At 44.6% G+C, this 26449-nt stretch overlaps 1 protein-coding gene across 6 annotated transcripts in view; it reads right to left on the bottom strand.

Moving 5' to 3' along the window:
* The window catches only part of GTDC1 (glycosyltransferase like domain containing 1), a 224532-nt gene that overhangs the window by 171427 nt on the left and 26656 nt on the right, over window positions 1-26449 (bottom strand). For all 6 annotated transcript variants that reach the window (XM_072122217.1, XM_072122213.1, XM_072122216.1 and 3 more), the window contains exons 3-4: window positions 21251-21418; window positions 12137-12310 (exon numbers count right to left, since the gene is read on the bottom strand). In XM_072122217.1, the coding sequence (XP_071978318.1) occupies window positions 12137-12310; window positions 21251-21418 (342 nt within the window). The remainder of the gene's footprint in view (window positions 1-12136; window positions 12311-21250; window positions 21419-26449) is intronic.

Below are 26449 nucleotides of genomic sequence, written 5' to 3'. Positions count from 1 at the left end.
TGATGTAATGATGGGTCAGTGTTATCTATATAGAGGTCATTGTACAGGGAGGGGGAGGAGATAAGCTGTGACATCATCTATTGTCAGTAGTGATGTAATGATGGGTCAGTGTTATCTATATAGAGGTCATTGTACAGGGAGGGGGAGGAGATAAGCTGTGACATCATCTATTGTCAGTAGTGATGTAATGATGGGTCAGTGTTATCTATATAGAGGTCATTGTACAGGGAGGGGGGAGGAGATAAGCTGTGACATCATCTATTGTCAGTAGTGATGTAATGATGGGTCAGTGTTTTCTATATAGAGGTCATTGTACAGGGAGGGGGAGGGGATAAGCTGTGACATCACCTATTGTCAGTAGTGATGTAATGATGGGTCAGTGTTATCTATATAGAGCTCATTGTACAGGGAGGGGGAGGAGATAAGCTGTGACATCATCTATTGTCAGTAGTGATGTAATGATGGGTCAGTGTTATCTATATAGAGGTCATTGTACAGGGAGGGGGAGGAGATAAGCTGTGACATCATCTATTGTCAGTAGTGATGTAATGATGGGTCAGTGTTATCTATATAGAGGTCATTGTACAGGGAGGGGGAGGAGATAAGCTGTGACATCATCTATTGTCAGTAGTGATGTAATGATGGGTCAGTGTTATCTATATAGAGGTCATTGTACAGGGAGGGGGGAGGAGATAAGCTGTGACATCATCTATTGTCAGTAGTGATGTAATGATTATATATTTTGTAGAGATGTTATTAATAAATGTTTTCCTGTATATTTCACATATTGTGTTTATTTAAATAACAAATGTCAGAATCGGTAAATGTATAAGGTAATGATGGAAGGCGCTGGGTGTATACATTGCAGTACGGACGTTTAGAATCCATGTTATGTAACATTTCTTTTTACATGTAGTTCCCACTCCTTGCGGATTCTCTCGGGCGAGGAGCCCAAGCTTCATTCCCAGCAATGTGGATCTGGTAGTGCCGCTTGGGTCTATACGGTGGGATCCTTACATTACTATCACGTTATTATGCTTCAGAGACCAGAAGGAAAAATCCCCCTGATCTATGAGAAGTAGAACGGCACAACGTTCCCAAGGAAGTGCTCGTTTCATCCCCATTTGTGAGAATTTTAGGGAGAAAAAAAAAAGTTAATTTCCCAACTTCTATGAATATTTTCCCCTGACCTGTAAAATACAAGACAAAGTTCTCACACGCTACAGACAGACAGAGGAGGCGTCTTAACTTAAAGGGCATGTTCTTCCCTTCCACTCCTAACAGAACTGATGAAACAGAGTTTTGCAAACTTGATTGGAAATGTATGACCTTACTGTGTTACAACGTGTTACTACGGTTACAGACAACAAACTCCGTTTGTAGTCTGATCCGGCAGTTATGCAAATTAAATAATCCAGAGGTTTCAGGCGATTGTTGCCAAACTGCAGCAACGATTGGCCAATTAGACAGAATATAAAAAAGTAAATTGAAAAAAAAACTTTAAAAACTAATGTACATAGCAGGGGCAGAAGTAGGAGAGACAGTAGACATTTGTAGAGTTACAATCACACACATGTATACAGGCAGTCCCCGGGTTACGTACAAGATAGGGTCTGGAGGTTTGTTCTTAAGTTGAATTTGTATGTAAGTCGAAACTGTATATTTTATAATTGTAGCTCCAGACAAAAAAAATTTTGGCCACAGTGACAATTGGAGTTTAAACATTTTTTGCTGTAATGGGACCAAAGATTATCAATAAAGCTTCATTACAGACACTGTACAGCTGATCATTGCAGTCTGGGACTATAGTAAAGCATCCAGAGACTTCACCAGAGGTCAGAGGGGTCTGTCTGTAACTATGGGTTGTCTGTAAGCCGGGTGTCCTTAAGTAGGGGACCGCCTGTACACATATATACAGTCATATACATGTACAGCACATATATACCATAAACAGACAAACAGCATAAATATCTATAAAGTATATACACACCATATATACAGACATAGAACATACACACCCATGCAGCTGACACACAGAAATAAAGCATATACACATCACATATACACACATACAGCATAATACACACATGCATACTATACCATATACAGACATACAGCATATACTCATACAAACATGGACACACATACATACACACTCACTACTCAAGTGAGGGCCCCCTGACAGTGTGGACCCCATGGTAGCGGTCATGGCTGCTACCCCTGTAGTTATGCCCCTGGTACATAGGGAGAATCTGTCAGTAGTTTGAACATGAAAAACAAAAGACTTGAGCAAGTGTTCAGTTTTGTCCCTTGATATGTGTAATATTACATTTTGTATGTTGTTAGTAGCAGCAGGACTGTGATATATGGATTTATATTACAGGATTCTCCAAGTGCACTGGGGGGGGTGTCCTCACACTTCTTTGCTCTGTGTTAGGTACTGTCCCTGGAAAGATGTGCAATCATACCATTGTGTATTTTATGAGTATATTACTAGCAGCCGGACTTAAAAATATGCATATATATTCCAGGATTGTAGCCGGACTTGGTGCACTTCTGTTTCATATTTTTTAATCGAAAACAGAACCTCCTCTGCTTCTGGTTAGAAGCTGAAAGGTCATTTCATTGCAGAGATTAAAGAACACCACAGTGTGAGGAGCTTCCTCCAGTGCTCCAAGTCAAGCTACAACCCTGGAATTTTAATCAGCTTTTTACAGTCCTGCTGCTAATAAATACACAGGCATGAGTACACATCTCTACAAGCATAACACCTACCCAGACTATAGGGTTGTATGGTCAGAACTGAGAGTGGATTCCCTTTAAGAGATCGGATAGATGAGGCCGTAAGTTCGAGGTCATGTGTTGGAAGCAGGAAAACGGTCTTTTCCGTGAATCGGAATGGCTACATAGAAACTGTAAATTCTGTAAAAGCGGCTGCAACAAATTCTTGTATATTTCATGTATTTTATCAGCAGGTTCCCTTATATTGGACTTTATAAATTCTGGTGTCGTTGGGATTAATAACACTTTCCTTCTATGGTGGGAAAACAATCCCCGTGGATGTTCTTCTTGGTGGTGGATTTATATTAAGTCAAAACCGCTGGGATCAAAGACTCCGGGAAGGAAGGTCCTGGTGCCGGCCATCACCTGGCTCACACATTTCTTCATGTACGTATGTCCTGAAGTGACTCCAGCATGTGGGAGCGCGGGGCAGGAGATCCGGATCCATCACATAATACACGTCTCATATGTTCTGCACACTGACTGATACTGAAACCTCTTGCATCGTTCTGGCCTTCTGCTCCTGGTGATGGGCAGATGTGGCCTCCTTCTGTCTGGAAGACATCGAGGAGCCTGGAGAGCCAGACAGACAATATACTGCCACAAATACAAGCAAGAGCTTCTCCACCTCCCATCATCCCCAGGTGCTTTTAGACAACATCCAAAAATCCAAAATAATCAAACTATGGAATATAGCTTGATGTAATGCCCAAAAGCAAAGGGAAAGTGCGGGTCCAGGGGAATGTGGACAACTACAAGTCTGGTCCTTTTATCCTTAAATGGAGAGGAGGATGGTTTGCTGTGAAAAATAGACTGAGGTCTATACACAACTGGTCTGGAATTGGGAACTGGTCTGGAATTGCTCGAGGGGAAGCCTGTAAGTCCACTTCCACCCACTGAAAGCCTGTGAGTCCTGAATTACCCACTTAGTCATAACAAAAGCCTATGAATCCTGATTTCCCCGCCCACTCATAGAGAAAGCATGTGAGTTCTGGTACACCCCCTTACTCATACAGGAAGCCTGTGAGTCCTGTATCCTCCACTCATTCATAGGGAAAACCAGTAAGTTCTGTTTCCTTAAAGGGGTTGGGCACTTATTTACATAAGTTGCCCATGTGCCTTTACTGCCTTAATAATAATCCCTGAATGTTCATCAAGTGATTCAGTAGTCCAGCTACTTACTTTTGTACTGTGTGCAGACTTTGTGTGATTCTTTGTTAACATGTCTTAGCTCTGCTAAATAGGAGGAGCTAAATTGGGGTCGTGCAGTGCATGTCTGATTGTATGGTATGGTAATTATGCCTTAGGTGTACCCACTGTTTCACTATGTATCTATGATATGTTGTTTACTCTTGCTGGATCTTTAGCCTATTGCACTTTACCACCTTACCCTTTACCTATATCTACTTGTTTACAACTATTTATTACTCTCATGCATTGCTGCTTTGTTTTTAAACTGTTCCTATCTTATGTGCCTATGAATTTCTATCGATTTTGTGTTGATTATGACTAATAAAGACTATATTTCTTATATATAGCTTACATCTTTCCTGTATTTTTTATGCATATTGTTTGATATATAAATAGGAGGAGCTGCAGCAGAAGAGTTATCACTCATCCTGCTCCCTCCCTTCTTCCTATTTCTGTCTGTGAGGATAGACAGTGAGAAGAAAGATACAGTGGTGACCCCATAAAAATGCCCAAGAGCAGAGTGAAAGGAGGCTGTGTTTATATGCTGAGGGCAGCATAGTGAGAAGAGGGAAAGGTACTTGCAGAAACATGTCTTATGGAAGAGATTTATTGAAATGTGGCGAACCCATTTAACCCACTCATAGTCTTGCTTCAACCATTCAAAGAAATCCTGCGAGCCCTGCTTCACTTCCTTATTCTAGAGGAGTCCTACTTCCCCCATTTATTCATAGGGAACGCCTGTGAGTCCTGCTTTCCCCTTCCACTCATAGAGAAAGCCTGTGAGTCCTGCTTTTCCTGCCCCTTCCATAGAGAAAGCCTGTGAGTCCTGCTTCTCCCACCCCTTTCATATAGAAAGTCTGCGAGTCCTGCTTCTCCCACCCCTTTCATAGAGAAAGCCTGTGAGTCCTGCTTTCCCCTTCCACTCATAGAGAAAACCTGTGAGCCCTGCTTCTCCCGCCCCTTTCATAGAGAAAGCCTGTGAGTCCTGCTTCTCCCGACCCTTTCATAGAGAAAGCCTGTGAGTCCTGCTTCTCCCGACCCTTTCTTAGAGAAAGCCTGTGAGTCCTGCTTCTCCCGCCCCTTTCATAGGGAAAGCCTGTGAGTCTTGCTTCTCCCGCCCCTTTCATAGAGAAAGCCTGTGAGTCCTGCTTCTCCGGAACCTTTCATAGAGAAAGCCTGTGAGTCCTGCTTCTCCCACACCTTTCATAGAGAAAGCCTGTGAGTCCTGCTTCTCCCGACCCTTTCATAGAGAAAGCCTGTGAGTCCTGCTTCTCCCTCCCCTTTCATAGGGAAAGCATGTGAGTCCTGCTTCTCCCACCCCTTTCATAGAGAAAGCCTGTGAGTCCTGCTTCTCCGGACCCTTTCATAGAGAAAGCCTGTGAGTCCTGCTTCTCCCGCCCCTTTTATAGAGAAAGCCTGTGAGTCCTGCTTCTCCCACCCCTTTCATAGAGAAAGCCTGTGAGTCCTGCTTCTCCGGACCCTTTCATAGAGAAAGCCTGTGAGTCCTGCTTCTCCCGCCCCTTTTATAGAGAAAGCCTGTGAGTCCTGCTTCTCCAGACCCTTTCATAGAGAAAGCCTGTGAGTCCTGCCCACCCCCACCCCCACTCATAGAGAAAGACCAAGTCCTGCTTCCCCTCTTACACATACAGAAAGACTGTGAGTCCTGCTTCCCCGCACTCTCATAGAGGAAGCCTGAGTCCAGCCCCTCCCACACACATAGATGAAGACTGTTAGTACAGCTATCTCGTCCAATCATAGAGGAAGCCTGAGAGTCCTGCTCGTCCCCCCACTCAGAAGAAGCCTGTGAGTCTCACACCTTCTGACCACTCAGAGTCCTGCTTCCCCTTTTACTCGTATATAGAAGACCTGTGAGTCCTGCTTCCCCTTTTACTCGTATATAGAAGACCTGTGAGTCCTGCTTCCCCTCTTACTCGTATATAGAAGACCTGTGAGTCCTGCTTCCCCTCTTACTCATATAGAAGACCTGTGAGTCCTGCTTCCCCTCTTACTCATATAGAAGGCCTGTGAGTCCTGCTTCCCCTCTTACTCACATAGAAGGCCTGTGAGTCCTGCTTCCCCTCTTACTCATATAGAAGACCTGTGAGTCCTGCTTCCCCTTTTACTCGTATATAGAAGACCTGTGAGTCCTGCTTCCCCTTTTACTCATATATAGAAGACCTGTGAGTCCTGCTTCCCCTCTTACTCGTATATAGAAGACCTGTGAGTCCTGCTTCCCCTCTTACTCATATAGAAGACCTGTGAGTCCTGCTTCCCCTCTTACTCATATAGAAGGCCTGTGAGTCCTGCTTCCCCTCTTACTCATATAGAAGGCCTGTGAGTCCTGCTTCCCCTCTTACTCATATAGAAGGCCTGTGAGTCCTGCTCCCCTCTTACTCATATAGAAGACTTGTGAGTCCTGCTTCCCCTTTTACTCACATAGAAGGCCTGTGAGTCCTGCTTCCCCTCTTACTCATATAGAAGACCTGTGAGTCCTGCTTCCCCTCTTACTCATATAGAAGACCTGTGAGTCCTGCTTCCCCTCTTACTCATATAGAAGACCTGTGAGTCCTGCTTCCCCTCTTACTCATATAGAAGACCTGTGAGTCCTGCTTCCCCTCTTACTCATATAGAAGGCCTGTGAGTCCTGCTTCCCCTCTTACTCACATAGAAGGCCTGTGAGTCCTGCTTCCCCTCTTACTCATATAGAAGACCTGTGAGTCCTGCTTCCCCTTTTACTCACATAGAAGGCCTGTGAGTCCTGCTTCCCCTCTTACTCATATAGAAGACCTGTGAGTCCTGCTTCCCCTCTTACTCATATAGAAGACCTGTGAGTCCTGCTTCCCCTCTTACTCGTATATAGAAGACCTGTGAGTCCTGCTTCCCCTCTTACTCATATAGAAGGCCTGTGAGTCCTACTTCCCCTCTTACTCATATAGAAGGCCTGTGAGTCCTGCTTCCCCTCTTACTCATATAGAAGGCCTGTGAGTCCTGCTTCCCCTCTTACTCATATAGAAGGCCTGTGAGTCCTGCTTCCCCTCTTACTCATATAGAAGGCCTGTGAGTCCTGCTTCCCCTCTTACTCATATAGAAGGCCTGTGAGTCCTGCGTCCCCTTTTACTCATATAGAAGGCCTGTGAGTCCTGCTTCCCCTCTTACTCATATAGAAGGCCTGTGAGTCCTGCTTCCCCTCTTACTCATATAGAAGGCCTGTGAGTCCTGCTTCCCCTCTTACTCATATAGAAGGCCTGTGAGTCCTGCTTCCCCTCTTACTCATATAGAAGACCTGTGAGTCCTGCTTCCCCTCTTACTCATATAGAAGACCTGTGAGTCCTGCTTCCGCTTAAACTCATATAGAAGACCTGTGAGTCCTGCTTCCCCTCTTACTCATATAGAAGGCCTGTGAGTCCTGCTTCCCCTCTTACTCATATAGAAGACCTGTGAGTCCTGCTTCCCCTCTTACTCATATAGAAGACCTGTGAGTCCTGCTTCCGCTTAAACTCATATAGAAGACCTGTGAGTCCTGCTTCCCCTCTTACTCATATAGAAGGCCTGTGAGTCCTGCTTCCCCTCTTACTCATATAGAAGGCCTGTGAGTCCTGCTTCCCCTCTTACTCATATAGAAGACCTGTGAGTCCTGCTTCCCCTCTTACTCATATAGAAGGCCTGTGAGTCCTGCTTCCCCTCTTACTCATATAGAAGGCCTGTGAGTCCTGCTTCCCCTCTTACCCATATAGAAGACCTGTGAGTCCTCTCTTCCTCTCATGTCCTCACACAGTAATAGACAGCTGTTCCTGTAGGAGTCTGTGTACAAGCAATAAGTGGATGTGAGAATTTAGCAGCAACGGAACCTCCTTTAACCTAAAATTACATAAAAGTAAATATCCCGGATCTCAGCATCACCTCCTCTACTACAAGTAGGACACCTGACACATCCCCTTTAACTACATGTTTTGAGTCCACAGTGTCCTGGATGCCCCGAACCAAAAACTCGGGTGTTAGTTTCTGGGCAGTAATGTGTTTCGGCAGCAGTTGTCACCTAGTCTTAGCCGTCCTTTACGTGACACGACCCAGTTCTGGGGTGGGATGAGCGGGGAGAGCACGACGCTTATCATTATGATAGCATTTGTTGAAAAATAAAACACAGAAATCCCAATTTGCCGCTTTTTGAATGAACATGGGTTTTCCATTACCGGACTGAAGGAAGACAAGTTCTGTCTTGTGGTTGGATCGTTCTCAGGCTTCTAAAAAATGCAAAAGGTGCCGAGTAAAAATACAGATCGGTAACAAGAACAATATTCTGCCGCCATGAAATATTCACCGGAACTCTGCAAAGATCCAGCGAGCGTCTGCAGCGTTTCCAACTCGTAACATTGTTTATACTTCCGACTTCTAAGAATTCTCCAGCAGAAGGGAAGTCCAGGGGAGTTTAGGCAGAATACAGGCTGATATAATGCACACTGGGTGGCGGTGGATCATAAAGGCCACACCCACCCATTGCAGTTGCGGATACATCAAGGGGCTTGGGTGTGCCAGGTGTGATAACCTCCATATAACAGTGAAAAATTGTGTAAAAGGGAACCCGTCACCAGGCACCTCATTTTCACTAAAGGCAGATCTGCCTTTCGGCTTCCTTTAAGCATTTTCATTACAATATAATTTAACTTGCATCCTGACACAATCCTCTGTGTAGTCCCAGGGGTTGGGCTTTGGTTTGGATGCATTTCAAAAAACAACATGTGACTTGTCTGTGCTGCAGACTCCTTAGCTCTCAGCCCCCACCTTTGTGCTCTTGCACAGTTCCTCCCTTTCACTGTGATGTCAGCTCATCACCCTGTGAGCTCTATAAAGGAGCAAGAGAGAGGAGCTGTACAGGAGCACAAAGGTGGGGGCTGAGAGCTGAGCCGTTTGCAGACACTGCACTAGAAAACATTAGGTAAGTATTAAGATATCTTCTCCTTAAAGGACATCTAGCATTTGTTTGACTGATCATAGATGTCCAGCATGACGAGCTCGTTTATTTGTGCAATTGTTGGAACAGTTTTTGGTGCATAGATAAATAGCATAAAATAAATAAGATAAATGACTAAATAAAAAATATGTAAATGAGCTTAAGGCATCGCCGGATTTTAATGTATGCACTCCGCCCCGCCGTAATCCTAACTCCTACTCCTAGCCGGGGAGCTTGGAGATCATCCCCTGCTCTCTCCAGACCCCCTGATATCACTGGCCGGCTCCCAGTTCCCCTGTTTTACCATTGGATACATTAAAATCAGGTGGCGTTAGCCTGAGTGACTCTGTTACTTTATGCACTTAAACTCACAAACCAAGATCACCTACTCATGCATCCAGGCAATTTTATCATAGTTGTTATCCATGGCCTCCTTCTCCTAAAATGAACTTTTTGGAATTATGCTAATGAAAATGGAGGGTCCTGGGGGGCATTACCAGAGCCCCTCTGTGCAGCCGCTTTGCATGGTTGTTACACTGTGCAGGAACACTGTGTGAGATTACAGCAGGCAGAAGGAGGGGGAAGAGCTGTGGGAGCAAAGGGAGGGAGTGACCATGTAACAGCACAGAGGGGCTCTGGTAACTCCCTCCATAGCTCTTCTGGTTCATTAACATAATGTTAAAAGTTAATTTTAGAAGGAAGGGGGAAGGAGGCCATGGATAACAAATCTAAGAAGATTCCCACAGTCCCTATTTTATCACTCGTGATTTTTAGAACGGTTGACATAGATATAGCTACCAAGAATCCACTTTTGTCTGGATACATGGAATTTTCTTACATCCTATCGGCAAATGCACCTTAGATATTGCACATTGAGAACACAGCGGGTTAAGGATAGAGCGAAAATAGAGGTCAGACTTAGCACAAAATAAATCACCTAAGTTCTTTAGCCTTGAGATTTTTTTTTTTTGTATTTTATTTTGCATCTCTGCAAAATTATGCATTTTAAAAAAAAGACTTGGGGCAGGAAACGATTGTCAGTCATGCAAATAATCACTTACTTACACTACATGCGTTTGGTCTGGATAAAGCAAATTACCATTTGAAAATAACTCAAAAACACTCTGGGCTAAGAGCGTGCGCTTTAGAGATCTCCGTTTGGCCGCCGCAATCCTTAACCTTTTTCGTCTCCATTTCCACTCAGCTAGTTTTCAGGGGAAGCCGCGCAATTCCTAAGCGCGATGAACTCGCGGCTACACGAGGATTCTTAAAGACGAAAGAAACTTATTGCTAATTGTAACGGATGCTCATTCTTTACCGAAACCTATATTTATCATTATTGTATTTTTCGGACTATAAGGCGCACCAACAATAAATCTCTGCTAAAATGTCTAGGTTCATATATAAGGCGCACCTGATTATAAGGAGCACCTGATTATAAGGATGGATGACCAGCAGGTGGCAGACCTGTGCACAGTACAAGGCAGCTGTTGTCTGTAAGTATGGTTCATATATAAGGCGCACCAGATTATAAGGCGCACCTGATTATAAGGATGGATGACCAGCAGGTGGCAGACCTGTGCACAGTACAAGGCAGCTGTTGTCTTTAAGTACGGTTCATATATAAGGTGCACTGGATTATAAGGCGCACCTGATTATAAGGATGGATGACCAGCAGGTGGCAGACCTGTGCACAGTACAAGGCAGCTGTTGTCTTTAAGTACGGTTCATATATAAGGTGCACCAGATTATAAGGCGCACCTGATTATAAGGATGGATGACCAGCAGGTGGCAGACCTGTGCACAGTACAAGGCAGCTGTTGTCTGTAAGTACGGTTCTTATATAAGGCGCACCGGATTATAAGGCGCACCTGATTATAAGGATGGATGACCAGCAGGTGGCAGACCTGTGCACAGTACAAGGCAGCTGTTGTCTGTAAGTACAATTCATATATAAGGCGCACTGGACTATAAGGCGCACCATCAATAAATGCATGCTAAAACGTCTAGGTTCATATATAAGGCGCACCGGATTATAAGGAGCACCTGATTCAAAGGATGAATGACCAGCAGGTGTCAGACCTGTGCACAGTTCAAGGCAGCTGTTGTCTGTAAATACGGTTCATATATAAGGCGCACTGGACTATAAAGCGCACCTTTGATTTCTGAGTAGTCCGAAAAATATGGCACGTTCAAGAAAAAAAAAATTCAACAAAACTGTAAGAAAGTTCAATTAATGGTAAAAAAAAAAATGGGGGCTTCAGCATCACCCCTTCCTATATTAATTTCCCAATTTGTTGCATTTCAACATGGAACAGATTTTAGGGTTCTGGCTGTTTAGGGGTTAAGGTTACAATATTTTTAGTTTATTTTATTTGCAATGGATTAGAATAGCAACAAATATTTCATTCCTTCATAATGTAACTGAATGAGGGCTTGTTTTTTGCCTGACGGGTCATACTTTCTCTAATGCTATATGTATTTGTTGGCTTTAATTACATATTTGAATATAAAAAAACACCGATTCCAACAAAGTTTATTAACTTAATTTTTTTTTCTATGTTTAAACGGTATGTATCACCAGGATGAAAGACTGTATGCAAATGAGCCTGAGGGGCTCCAGGCTCCAGTACGGCTTATTTGATTATTTGCATACAGTCTTTCATCCTGTTGGTCTTTAAAGGAAATCTATCATTAAAATACAACATGAAAAACCAGAGACACTTAAACATTGATCCAGGTTCTGTGGATGCCAATGTGCCAGAAGGGCTTTGGGGGACATTTCCAGAGCCCCTCCGTGGTGTAGCTTTATGGGCAGTTACACTGTGCAGGAGCACTCTCCCCCCTTCCACTGTGTGAGATTACATCAGGCGGAGGGAGCAGGGGGAGGGGAGAAAGTAACCTTCTGTGAAGCTTTAGTGCGGGGAGGGGCTTTGTAAACGCCCCCAAAGCCCTTCAGACTCATTAGCAAAATTTTAAACTTTGATTGTAGAAGGAAGGAGGCCATGGATGATAAATATAAGAAGATACCACAGTCCCGGGGGCCTGGATCTATGAGTAATGTCCCTGGTTTATCCGGATGGGTTCTGTTGGGAGATTTCCTTTAAGGGAGATTCTATTTAAAGGATCTGACAACAAATTTTTTACAGTGGAATAAAAAGATTATATAAGGACCAGAACAATCAGGTTTCAAGCAGGAGGTAAGTGGTTACCTACCGGCAGACATCAGGGAAGCTGATGGGAAAATGGATGACGCGGCACTTAGGCCGGATGATCCGCTCCAGGTTTTTAGGCCGGTGATCCGGAATCAACTTCAGGAACTTGCTGATGGATGTTAGGAAAGACTCCATGTTAAAGGCGGAGTTAAACACCACGGTGTCCGCCACTAAACTGAAAGATACAAAGCACAACACACGCGGGTCAGGTCATTACATCGCATTCAGTATTTAGCCATAGGTCCCCAAGTGGGTGGGAAAAGTCCCGGTTCAGGACCCCCATCTGTGTGTTACATGACAAGCTGTACATCATAGCTTTCCATATGCTGTTAGTAGTGGCAGGACTGTGTGAAATCGATTTACTCTATATTCATGGATTGTAGCTTCTCCAAATGCTTCGGGGGGCGTGTCATCACACTGCTGTGCTCTGTGCTCTCTGAAGCCAGCGTTGGGTATTGTTGTTTCGCGAAAAATGTGTGATTATACCTTTCTGTATGTTGTTAGTAGCTGCCAGACTGTGAAAGTTGGATTTATATTCGAGAATTGCAGCTTCTCCAAGTGCACTGGGGCTGTCTCATCACACTGCTGTGCTCTGTGCTCTCTGAAGCCAGTGTTAGGAACTGGTTTTTGAGAGAGATGTGTAATCATACATTTGTGTATGCTTGTCGTTAGTAGCAGCCGGACTGTGAAAGTTGAATTTATATTGAAGGTATGTGTAATCATACCTTTGTGTATAATAACAATAATAATTCTTTATTTATATAGCGCACACAGATTACGGAGCGCTGCACAAAGCATGGCAAATAGGTCCCTGTCCCCATGGGGCTCACAATCTAATCAACCTACCAGTATGTCCCCGCTGTCGGACTCTTGTCTCGCTAAATAATACAAGATGAAGACATGAAGAGTTTAGGATGTAATATTTATAGCGCAGATCTCTCATCCCATCCCCCAGGAAAGCACAATACAAAGAATGCATCACATGAGCGCGAGAAGCCGCGCCAAAATATAAATCACCAGCAAATACAACGTCCCCCAAGATGGCTACATCATATTCCTAATAGCAATGTGTTATACCGTGCAGGAGTGTGAGAAAGCTGGGTGCCTATCGCTGGGTGCCTATAGCTCGGTGCCCTGCAGGGTTTTAGGAAATTTTGAGAAAATTTGGAACCAGTCACTACCTGTAAGGACACAAGGGCATCACAAAGGGGAATTTCTTGATTTGCACCCCTATCAAAAAGAGAGGGACTGCTGGAAAGACTGGTCGCCACATGTGTGCCCTCTACGCCAACGTCTTGTGCAGTGTAACCTTTTAGGAATGGGATATATGTCAATATACCTAGTGATCTGAATTCATTAATAGCAGTATCCCTGGTGGTCTAGGGTAATGATTAAATTAATATCAATATCCCTGGTGGTCTAGTGTAGTGAATAGATTAACACTAGTATCCCTGGTGGTCTTGGGTAGTAATTGGATTAATATCATTATGCCTGGTGGTCCTCGGTAATGACTGAAATAATATCAGTATCCCTGGTAGTCTAGGGCAGTGAATAGCAGTATCACTGGTAGTGTTGAGTAGTGATTGATTTAATATCAGTATCCCTGGTGGTTTACAGTAGTGATTGGAGTTATATCAATACCCCTGGTGGTCTAGAGTAGTGAATGAATTAATATCAGTATCCCTGGTGGTCAAGAGTGGTGAATAGATTAACACTAGTATCCTTGAAGGTCTTGGGTAGTAATCGGATTAATATCAGTATCCCTGGTAGTATTGGATAGTGAATGGATTAATGTTTGTATCCCTTCTAGTCTAGGGAAGTGAATTGATTAATATCAGTATCTCTGATAGTCTAGAGGAGTGAATGGACTAATGTTAGTAATCCTGGTGGTCCAGAGGAGTGAATGGATTAATATCAGCATACCTTGTCGTCCATGCCAGTCCATGGATTGTCAACATACTTGGTGGACTATGGCAAAGTAGGAATTTAAATTTTTACATGAGTATTTTATGTTTTTATATGATAATGAAGAGAAGATAAAAGTAAACATTATATACTTTATGAAAGAAAGCGGCTTCTCTCTTCTTGTTTCCACTCTTTCTCCTGTAGTGAGTAGTAAAAGCATCCGGAGGTCCTACCACTTCAGACAGATAAGGAGGCTAGTGAGTAACTTTCCAAACCTGGAGAATACTTGCCTTAATGATTCAGTTTCTGAAGAAATGAGACCATCCAAGGGCGGTCTGTAGGGAGGTTAGTCATTAGACACTTTGTCAGCTTCTCCGGTGGTAGGATCCTACCAACAATATAAGCCCTAAACTGTCTTTCTCTAATCCTTTAATATGTCCTAACCTGATCTGACCTAATGTAACTAATATGCTAATTTTTGGCTACTCTGTGCCTCTAGATAAAGCAGGTTGGATAAAGTTTAGATAAGGTCATTTAAGCTCCTTTCACATGAATGTGTGACGGAACTATATCTGCCCAGATATCAGTCCACATAGGAGCCTATGGCGCACGGCTCAGTACAGTGACCACACACGTGTGTCTGCATCCACTACCGCCCATGGGAAAAAGAGAGAGCATGCCCCATATTTTCCTGTGGTCACGGCCAGACGCCATCCTTCAATACGGGGAGGGGTAAGTAGCAGTCATCTCTCCGCCTCTCCAGGCGGACGCCGGGCCTGGGCGTAGCACATTCGTGTCAAAGTAGACTTAGTGGTATAGCATTAGGGAAAGATAGTTTAAGATCTAAGTTTGGCCTTACCAACAAATCTTCCTTAAACCGTAGATTGGTCTCAACGCAAACTGTCCCTGGTGGTCTAGGACAGTAAAGGGGTAAATGTGAGGACCCCTGGTGGTCTAGGACAGTAAAGGGGTAAATGTAAGGATCCCTGGTGGTCTAGGACAGTAAAGCGGTAAATGTAAGGATCCCTGGTGGTCTAGGACAGTAAAGGGGTAAATGTGAGGACCCCTTGTGGTCTAGAACAGTAAAAAGGTAAATGTTAGGACCCCTGGTGGTCTAGGACAGTAAAGCGGTAAATGTAAGGATCCCTTGTGGTCTAGGACAGTAAAGCGGTAAAAGTAAGGATCCCTGGTGGTCTAGGACAGTAAAGGGGTAAATGTTAGGATCCCTGGTGGTCTAGGACAGTAAAGTGGTACATGTTAGGACCCCTGGTGGTCTAGGACAGTAAAGGGGTAAATGTTAGGATCCCTGGTGGTCTAGGACAGTAAAGTGGTAAATGTAAGGACCCCTGGTGGTCTAGGACAGTAAAGGGGTAAATGTTAGGATCCCTGGTGGTCTAGGACAGTAAAGGGGTAAATGTTAGGATCCCTGGTGGTCTAGGACAGTAAAGTGGTACATGTTAGGACCCCTGGTGGTCTAGGACAGTAAAGGGGTAAATGTTAGGACCCCTGGTGGTCTAGGACAGTAAAGGGGTAAATGTTAGGATCCCTGGTGGTCTAGGACAGTAAAGGGGTAAATGTTAGGACCCCTGGTGGTCTAGGACAGTAAAGTGGTACATGTTAGGACCCCTGGTGGTCTAGGACAGTAAAGGGGTAAATGTTAGGATCCCTGGTGGTCTAGGACAGTAAAGTGGTACATGTTAGGACCCCTGGTGGTCTAGCACAGTAAAGCGGTAAATGTTAGGACCCCTTGTGGTCTAGGACAGTAAAGCGGTAAATGTAAGGATCCCTTGTGGTCTAGGACAGTAAAGGGGTAAATGTTAGGACCCCTTGTGGTCTAGGACAGTAAAGCGGTAAATGTAAGGATCCCTGGTGGTCTAGGACAGTAAAGGGGTAAATGTAAGGATCCCTTGTGGTCTAGGACAGTAAAGGGGTAAATGTTAGGACCCCTGGTGGTCTAGGACAGTAAAGGGGTAAATGTTAGGATCCCTGGTGGTCTAGGACAGTAAAGTGGTACATGTTAGGACCCCTGGTGGTCTAGCACAGTAAAGCGGTAAATGTAAGGATCCCTTGTGGTCTAGGACAGTAAAGCGGTAAATGTAAGGATCCCTTGTGGTCTAGGGCAGTAAAGGGGTAAATGTAAGGATCCCTTGTGGTCTAGGACAGTAAAGGGGTAAATGTTAGGACCCCTGGTGGTCTAGGACAGTAAAGGGGTAAATGTTAGGATCCCTGGTGGTCTAGGACAGTAAAGTGGTACATGTTAGGACCCCTGGTGGTCTAGCACAGTAAAGTGGTACATGTAAGGACCCCTTGTGGTCTAGAGCAGTAAAGGGGTAAATGCAAGGACCCCTGGTGGTCTGGGACAATAAAGTGGTAAATGTAAGGACCCCTGGTGGTCTAGGATAGTAAAGTGGTGAATGTTAGGATCCCTTGTGGTCTAGGACAGCAAAGGAGTAAATGTAAGGATGTCTGGGGGCCTAGGATAGTAAAGGGGTAAATGTAAGTATCCCTGGCGGTCTAGGGCAGTAAAGGGGTAAATCTAAGGATCCCTGGTTTGATATTGCTCACAGACCGGTAATTGTAAGATCCCAGTTGTAGAGGAAGGATTAATGCAGCAGGTATCAGTGAGGACAGTTTTTTTTTATCTATCGGCCTTCTCCAACATTTTAGCCTCCCAAAAATCTGTCTGACCCCCCCCCCCCCTGCACGTGAACCTACTTCCCAGGTTAGGTGAGGTGTTCGTCATACCGGCCGATGCACAGAGACACGGCAGGGGCTGGTGACGCGCTCTCGCCATCATATTTCACTCCATCCGCCGCCGTACATTAAGTCACATTGCTGAGTGATGGGTTAGCGGCTCGTGAAAATGGCGCGGCGGTCCTGTTAAAGGTCTAGAACATTATTTAACTCCGTGTGAAGCTATAACGGGTAAACTGATGCGGACATGCTTCATTGGCCATAATGGAGCAGGAGAGACGAAATTTATCAAAGAGGCTCCTCACACTCCATTATACAAGATAAAGGAAGCTGACCTCTCATTTTCGCTTTACCACCCACTGAAGCGACTGGATTCTCGCTACTGAACGTCTACTGATAGATAGGATACAGGGACCTCGTAGTAATGAGGAAGAATTTGGAGGGGGGGGGTTGGAAAATGAAAAATCTCTTGTGTGGAGCGTAAATGGGGGGCTGTAAGATCTGCTGTACACGTACAAGTCACATACCGACCCTACACTTATACCACCGGACCCCATCCCTGAGATTATTCTAGAATGCGAGTAGAAGGTTGCCATGCTCCTCTAATCTTGGGTTTCTTGACATATTAATATGCCTTATGTGTCGTAGAGAGACGAACGTAGCATCAAGGTTCTGTAGGCAATGGATGCTCAGCCAGGGGATGGCTTCAACAACGACGTCTTCGAGTCACGAAATGTCTCCTGAATGGGGCACCCACTCTTCCAGAAGGGCGGCCCTCCGGTCATAGAGATTGTGAGGAACACATATACGAGTGACAATGGTGAAGTTGTTCCCATAGGTTTTCAGTGGGATTCAGGTCTGGAAAAGTGTAGGACTCTCCACCTGAGGTCCTTGGTCTCCAGCAGCTGTTCCCTAATGACGCGACCTCGATCATGAAGATAAACTTCATCTTGTGTTGTTCATGTAGAGGCACAATGAGAGGATTAATGAGGTTACACAAGTAGTATGGGCCATCACTGGACCAAAGTGTAGAGCACAGCACCAAAGTTGTAAAAGTGGCCGATCCGTGGCCTTCTTGACGTCTCCAATAAGGTTGGCAGCCATATCTGTTTAGTGTTAATTCCCTTTCATCAATGAACAGCACTGAGGCTCTAGATGTAGGTAGGTGTTCTCGGGCTCCATACTAAGAGAGTTAAAGCACTGCTTCAGGGGCCAATTCGGCCATTTTCAGGGGTGTAGTCACTTTAGTGCCATTGGCTATTCGTCGACTTATCTTGAGGGCTCAGCAAGTTAAGGCTAAGCTCACATCTCGATTGTAACTTTGTAAGGACACGTCTCACTGTATACCCGAATGTGGGAGGAGAAATGATCATCCGAGGTGTGGTGCTTTTCCCCAGTGATATCACTGTCCTTTTATGGATGGTGACATCAGTGATGTTCTGCCTCCTGCTGAGCAAGGTATACGCTCAGCGGAGGCCGGAGATGGATGCAGAACTGCAGCATCCGCCTCCCACGTCACAAAGCAGGAGTCAACAGGATAGAAAGAAGTGGCTTTCAGTACCACATACTATATGTAGTGGGGAGATGGAGGCAAAAACTAAGGCTCTGTCTGCCTGTATAATTCTAAGGGTGCGCTATGGGAGCTTTTCCCGGTGTATATGCTCAGCCAATGTAGACGAGAAGACAAGATGTGAGGCCTAAGGCTCTTATACAAGCCTCACACTGACTACTTTACATTGTATCCAAGTGTCATATCTTCAGTGTTGTCCCATGCAAAAAAAAATATCCAAAAATCTGAGGGGTGCACTAGTTTTTGTAAAATACAGTATGTGTATAATCTCCATTATGAAAGAAACCTGATCTATATTTTACCCTGTGTCAGGGCCCTTAAGGAAGGGGGGGGTTCTCCGAATAAAAAATACTGCTGCCTATTCCCTGGAATAGTTCACATGTATTCGATGGGTAAGAATGTCGGAACACAACCTATTAGTTTGAAGTGTCTTCCACTTGTGTTGTGCGACAATGAGCTGCAATACCAAGCGTGGCCACTATAATGCAAACAGCGCTGTTTTGGGTATGGACTGAAGAGGCGACAGGGCTTGTCTGATCACTACGGTTTCAGTGCAGGGACCTTGGTGTTGGATCTTCATAGATCTGAGCACAGGTCCTCAATACTAATCCCTTTAATGGTATAGGAAGGGGTTAATGAAGACCAGTTTGATGTGGCGTGAGCCATCCCTGACGGCTATATACTGCATAGACATCCACTAGCAAATACCCGGCCTTGCACATTAGTGGACTTATAATCACTGAACGTTGCGATGGTGCGGGGGTCAGCGCTGCCTCAGACTGAAACAACCGGTAAATGGCAGGAGAGGGGAGACAGCGGCACCCCCCCCCCGCCAGCCAGGACCTACGGAGGAAGAAGAGATCTAAACCTAAGTGTAACATATGCATTTCCCTGCAGGAATAATTAAGCCGAGCGCGATCTGAGGTTATAATGCCTTTAAATATGAAAGGTTAGTGGAGGGTTGCAAGTTTTCTCTGCAGCAGACGTGACATTTACATAAAAGTCAATACATTAATGTTTTCCTCCTGTATACAATTTGCATGTTTTATCTTCTCCTATAATTGCCGGCGCAGGTTTACAGCCCGGCCTCAGACACAAAGGGATGGGATTTATGACAATTCATTGCTTTACTACAGTCTATAGTGTTGTACCTGTGACAGGGCTCACACATCGGGCATGCGGAGGAGGCGACGCGGCTCACACAACGGGACTGGGCAGGCCCAATGGGGCTCACACAACGTGCGTGCAGAGGAGGCGACGCGGCTCACACAACGCGCGTGCGGAGGAGGCGAAGCGGCTCACACAACGGGGCTGGGCAGGGCCGATGGGGCTCGCGTGCGGCAGGCCCAATTGGGCTCACACAACGTGCGTGCGGAGGAGGTGAAGCGGCTCACACAACGGGGCTGGGCAGGCCCAATGGGGCTCACACAACGTGCGTGCAGAGGAGGCGACGCGGCTCACACAACGCGCGTGCGGAGGAGGTGACGCGGCTCACACAACGGGGCTGGGCAGGGCCGATGGGGCTCGCGTGCGGCAGGCCCAATTGGACTCACACAACGGGACTGGGCAGGGTCGATGGGGCTCACATGCGGCAGGGCCGTTGGGGCTCATGTGCGGCACAACGTGTGTGCGGAGGAGGTGACGGGGCTCACACAACAGGGCTGGGCAGGGCCGATGGGGCTTGCATGCAGGGGGCTGATGGAGCTCACACAACGCGTGTGTGGCTCAGGACATGTCACTTTTTTGCCATAGTTAAGCAAAATTGCAATAAGGATCACATGGACACGATACAACAACATGTCTCAAGCGGGTGGAAGGCAAAAGTGCCAGGTATCTTAAAGGGAATCTACCATCAGAATCCATCCTGATAAACCCGGGACATTACTCATAGATCCAGGCACCGGGACTGTGGGATCTTCTTATATTTGTTATCCATGGGCTCCTTCCTTCTAAAATCAACTTTTACAATTATGCCAATGATCCAGGAAGTCTAAGGGGATGTTACCAGAAACTTTCCGCGCTGTAGCTACACAGGGTGTTACAATTTTTCCTCCACTTTCCCCCTGGTCCCTCAGCACTTTCCATCTAACTGATGTTATCTCATACAGTGGGAGGGGGAAGTGCTCTACACACTGTAATAGCCTGTGAAGAAGCAACATGGAGGGGTTCTGGTAACACCACAGAGCACTTCTGGTTCATTGGCATAATTTTAATCTATGAGTAATGTCCCTGGTTGATTGTGATGGATTTTGATGACAGATGTTCAAGTCAGACATAACACCACTTAATGTGTATTGGGGTGTCCTGGCTCTCCCACTACAGCTGATACTGGGGAAGATAAGAGTTAAGAAATTAGACTCCGACTGCATGAGCCTTTTGTTCTAAATGGGTTGTTCCATTGGTTGGCCATTGATTTTAATTCCAGGATTGCAGCTTCTCTAAGTACGATACAGCGTACCCTCACACTGCTGTGCTCTTAGCTTCCTGCAGTCCTCAAATATATATACATTTTTCACAGTCTTGCTGCTACTAAAACGCACACAACTGTATGATATTACATCTCTCAAATGCTGACTGCAGCAAACACAGCACTTAGAGAAGATATGGTCCTGGAATATCCACATTTCACAGTCCTGCTGCTACTAACAACACACACAGAGGTGTGATTACACAACTCTTCAGGGAGAATATCTACTAATGTCTTCAGAGAGCACAGCAGTGTGAGGACAAGCTACCATTTTTATATAGATACAGATTTCACAGTCCTGCTGCTACTAACAACACACTCAAATGTCTGATTGCACTTCTCTCCCGGGAGAATACTAACACTGACTGCACTTTTGCATGGCCTCGCCTGCTGACAGATTCCCTTAAGAGCATCATTTACATAGGTTGGACAACCCCTTTAAATTCTGCTTAGTCATCATTATGGTAAAATGCACTTACCAGGAAAGGATTTGGTTGTAGCCGTACTGGAAGTCTCGGTCTTGATTTTTTCGTACAGGGTAAACTAACTGGTTTTCATGAAAAAACAAAACCTTTCTCAGCCTCCCCAGATCGGGGCGGAGAGCGACGAGTTCAGCGAGGTTAAGCACCGAGCTGGTGAAGAGGACCCTGAAAACGATTAATTAGCAATGAATTATACAAGTATAATGTGTCAGCCACAATCATAATAACATCTCAACCTTACTACAGAATGTAGGGAGACCAACTCAGAAATGTAATCTATGTGTCCTAAGTAAGATCCCTTCATAAGGGACTAATTAGTTAATTAGCCAGCCCCTTGTATCTTTAAAGAGAACCTGTCACCAGGAATGTAATTTTTAGCCGGTGACAGGTTCCAATAGCCTGTGTTATGGTGAAATTAATAATGCCTTTGTCAGCTTTCTGAATAAATTCAGTAATTTATATGTTTAATTCATATTACCTGGCTCCCTGCCAGCAGTGTGTGGTGAGTCCCAGGGGAGAGACAGCTGCAGTCTGTGTGTGCCTTTATGTACTCATGAATTCCTCCTATCCTCCACAACATTCCCCTCCCTACTCTGCTGCTTAATGCATATGACAAGAAGTGATGAGGGAGTTGGTTGAGGGTGGAGGAGAGGAGACTAAGACACAGGCACACACAGGCTGCAGCACTCCCCGTCCCCACCACCACCACCACCACATGCTGCTGACAAGGAACCAGGTAATGTGAAATAAAGTCTTATAAACTATAGAATAGACTATTAGAACCTTTCACCAGCTAAAAATACCAACCTGGTGACTGGTGCGCATTAAAAATTAACCACCATTTTAAGAACATTTTTTTGAAAATATGCTTCATAAAGAAATTTTCCTTAGTTTGTAAAGAAACAGACTGCAGTGTTACAATTTCAATAGTTACAATGTTATTTATATGTTGCTATGGCAAATTGGTCAACTGGATTGAAGACGGTTCTCTCTTTTTCTCCTGTTTGTTACAAAGCTGATTGTTAATCCTTCCTGCTCTCTAGCTCGCTGTAGTATGCTATGAGCAGATTAAGCTAATCTGTCAATCCTCCCTTTTCAGAGCTGTGTAACCAAACACAGGCAGATTAAATGGAAGCTCTTGCAGCCTCCATAGATTCACATTGTACAGGCTGGAAAAACGAATCATATTTTGTTAATGAAGATTATTAGAAAAATGTTCACCCCATCCTCCCGCACCCAATATTACAAATTACCACAAATTGCGGTTACGCTTTAACTGAATCACTCGTGTTGGATCCCACCAAACCACTTTGTGATGGTGACCTTAGGGTTACCTGGATTTCTCAGAATTTGTAGAAAAACTGCAGCTTTTTCCTCTCTAAATAGAGCCCCATCGGTCCAGAGGTTGTAAGTGGGGCCAATTCCAATTACAATGAGCTAAATTTTTGTAGTATGGATGGAAACCAGAAGAAACGGTGAAGCTCATGTCCACAAGAAGTCCATATAGATATAGACCAAGGTCCCTTTGTCCCATAGATAGCAAGCTTCATGGGTCAGGGACCAATGTGAATCAATTTCCTAGGTGCCGGGGGTTGCAGATCATGCCGGCTGCGTATAAATAATGGATAATAAAAGCGACCCGATCCGCCATGCCCATCCTGCATCATTTAGAAGCAGCTTTGTCGTATAACAAAGGCCACAAATGGACCATTTCTATTGTTAATAGATGATCTGTGGGGCTCGGAGACTATTAAACACTTCCATTTAACACCTAGCGCTAAGGACGAGGGAAAGTTAAGTTTACCCTAATGCAATGCAAGGCAGAACTGTATGTCACTTGTTATTGTGTCTGACATCAACATTAATGTTTCCCCTCCGGCCACTATTTAAGCAATTGGAACAAGGTGAGGTTTATGAAGCCACGGGGCTTATCTGCAAAGAAAGGACCTGAAGTAATGTGAGGAAAAATCCGGGAGAGAATGATCACTCCTGACAGCTTCTGTATCAGCACTTCCTTCCAGGAGACCAACATCTTTATGTTCACAATTGTGCAAAATGCAGAAAAACCTTAAGGTCATCTTAAATACAGCTACTTTAATGCGCAACTATAGAAGTCATATTTACCAACGGGGGAGGAAAGAAGAAGAATCCGGTGACCTTAATTTACATGAAATTATTTCTTCAGAAATTAATGTAATAATAAAAAAAAGGAAAAATGTAGCAAATTTCTTCTTTATGGAAACCTACCGCTACGGATCTTCCTATTAAGGTAGATCTGGTGGTAGGTGCATCTAACGTATGTATAGATAGCCCTTTTTCAGGGCTAATCCTTTACTCCCCTCTATATTTTCTAATCTTTAATCAGGGTAATATGCACATTTTCTAAAGATGCTACTGGGGCGTGGAGTAGCTGGAGCTGAGGCTACACGGAGCGGCTTCTCCACGCCCCAGTAGGCTCTTTGATCCTCCTACCCAGACATCTACAGCGCGATCTCAGCTCCAAAGCCGGAGTAACTGCGCATGTGCATAACTCAGGCTTTGCTGCCTGTAGCTGTGGGCTGAAGATGTCTGTGTGGGTGGATCAAAGAGGCTACTGGGGCGTTAAGTAGCCGCTCCGTGTAGCCTCAGCTCTAGTTACTCCACGCCCCAGTAGCTTCTTTGATCCTCCTACTCAGACATCTTCAGCGATCTCGGCTCCAAAGCCGGAGTAACTGCACATGCGCAGAACTCAGGCTTTGCGGCTTGTACCTGCGCGCTGAAGATGTCTGTATATAAGGATCAAAGAGGCTACTGGGGTGTGGAGTAGTCGCTCCGTGTAGCCTCAGCTCTAGTTACTCCACGCCCCAGTAGCCTCTTCGGCAAATTTGCATATTACCCTGATTAAAGATTAGAAAACATACAGGGGAGTAAAGAATTAGCCCTAAAAAGGGATATCCTTACATACATTAGATGCACCTACCACCAGATCTACCTCAATAGGTAGGTTTCCTTTAAAGAGGTAACGTCAAGTATAACATTAATCGTAGTGTCAAGGGAATAAAGTATGATCGCGGGGGGGGGGGGGGGGATATAACAGCAGAGACCAGTCCCCCGAGTAACAGTACGAGGGTCCACAAGTCCTGCTTCATTACAGCAGGACATCCAGGAAGGAATTTTTTTTTTGGTCTTCTGGCCCCAGGTGATGTAAAAATAATAAAGAACTAATATGACCTCCAGTCTATCACATTGTTGGTGATACAGAGGCTTAGTGGTGACAACACTTCTATAGCTTTTACTTGCTACAGACTAAAAGGAGCTTGTGGTCAACATAACGACAAAGATGCTTGCGGTGAAAGGGAGGCGAAGTGATGGACCAGAAGTACAGTATTCGTTTTTTATTATTTCTACACCATCGGGGCCTAATCTTTCATCCTGGACAACCCCTTCAAGCCTTTCCGTAAGACCTATAAAAGTGTCCTCCCATTGATAAACTTCTATCTGACTTTAGAAACCCTGTAGCCCCTATGTTATAGAAAAGTTGTGTGCAAATGGTCAACGCGTTTCAGACATTTCCATGTCCTTAATCTTGTGCAATGAGACAGGATTTATAAAACAAAATCCCACAATCAAACCTCATCCCCTATCCTGTGGAGGGAAGGTACATGTTATTCATGACACAACAACTTTATAGGGTTATGGCTATTTAACACTATTTTGTTTGACAGAATCAGCAATAAAAGATTCAAGTTCAGCCTCTGGGACCAGCACATTTCTAGAGAACAAGGTCCCCAACCCCATCTAGTGACCCCACCTTATGCTTGATCACAGATAAAGAGCCCCATGCGGACTTCGACCCAATATAAATGGAGCATATTTCAACAATGAAGAAGACATTATCGAACCATTTTGTGCCTGATGGGACCAACACGTTGAACCCATAAAGAGTTGAACCGTTTCTTCACATCTATTGACCACAATGAGGATACACATGGACCAGTTTACTCTGTTTACTTCTATGGGATATTCTAGAACAGTGAAGACGGAGAAGCCAAGATAACCCTGGCTCTCCTATAGTAGTGCATATTCATGGTCATCTCTTCTGTTGCTGGGGTCATGAGACTTGGTCGGAGTCCAATCTCTCTTGATAGAGTTACAGATAGTACTGGAGTCATGTTTGCCCTTTATTTTGCCAGTTTCTTGAGCGTGGCAAGAAATGGTACAAATGGAGGAATTTAATCAAAGGGACTGAAACTTGGATGTATCTAAAGAATAGATCTGCTACAAGAAGGTGACCTCTTCTGAATATGGAGCCATTAGGTACTCACTGATTGGATTATCTGTCCCATCAAACAGAAACCTTGAAATCAGAAAATACTAGTGCAAAAAAAATCTTGGGGCCGAGAACACAAAGCTGCTGTCGCTTTTTTTACGACTCATGAATGACAAATCTACATAGCCAGTCACCAAGCTCACCCAACTTGAAGGACTAAATTTACCGAATGTGCATGATGAGCAGGGTTTATATTTTGAGTGGTTTTGCCTATTTATCCTATCGGCCTTATATGAAGCTTCTCTGGTGCTAAACTTCCATGCCAGAGATTTAGTTTTGTTTTATTCATTCTGTATGATCCGTCGGTGGGACAATTTCACGATTCTTCATCATTTTGATTGTAGAATTTCTTGCTGTATTATTCTTCACAGTCTCCTCACCTTCTTCCAGGATCACTCAGGGTCAGCGAGCAGGTAGAAGATACTGAGAAGAATTTATCACAACCCCTGGAGGAAGCGACGGTGAAACGTACGTCGGGGTGCTGTGGTGGTGGTCCCTTATTATCTTTGGAATTGTGGTATCATGCAACACCCGGGTGGGCAATGTGACTGTTTACTGCCAAAATTGGTTACTTAGATTGTTGTATACTTGTGTATTGCGCAATGCTTGTTTTAAATTTGAATACTGGAGACCATCGCCACATCTCTGTTCTTGTGGATTTTAGTGTTTGTTTTGAACTTGGTATTTTTTGATGGCCATATTTTGTGTAAATAAAGTTTGTACCATTATTTCATTGAAGTCAGTGGCATGGTGTATGATTTACTATTCATGAGTATTTTGATCCTATATACTTATATTGGTATTAATAAGAATGTATCAAGGCTTGAAGTCCACTATTCTCACATACACTACGTGAAAAAATCACAATCCCTGGCACACGGTCAGCA

Source organism: Engystomops pustulosus, chromosome 8 (assembly GCF_040894005.1).
Source record: "Engystomops pustulosus chromosome 8, aEngPut4.maternal, whole genome shotgun sequence".
NCBI classification, from domain to species: Eukaryota; Metazoa; Chordata; class Amphibia; order Anura; family Leptodactylidae; genus Engystomops; species Engystomops pustulosus.
The sequence above is the reverse complement of the archived record's forward strand: the minus strand, read 5'-3'. Positions and strand labels throughout refer to the sequence as shown.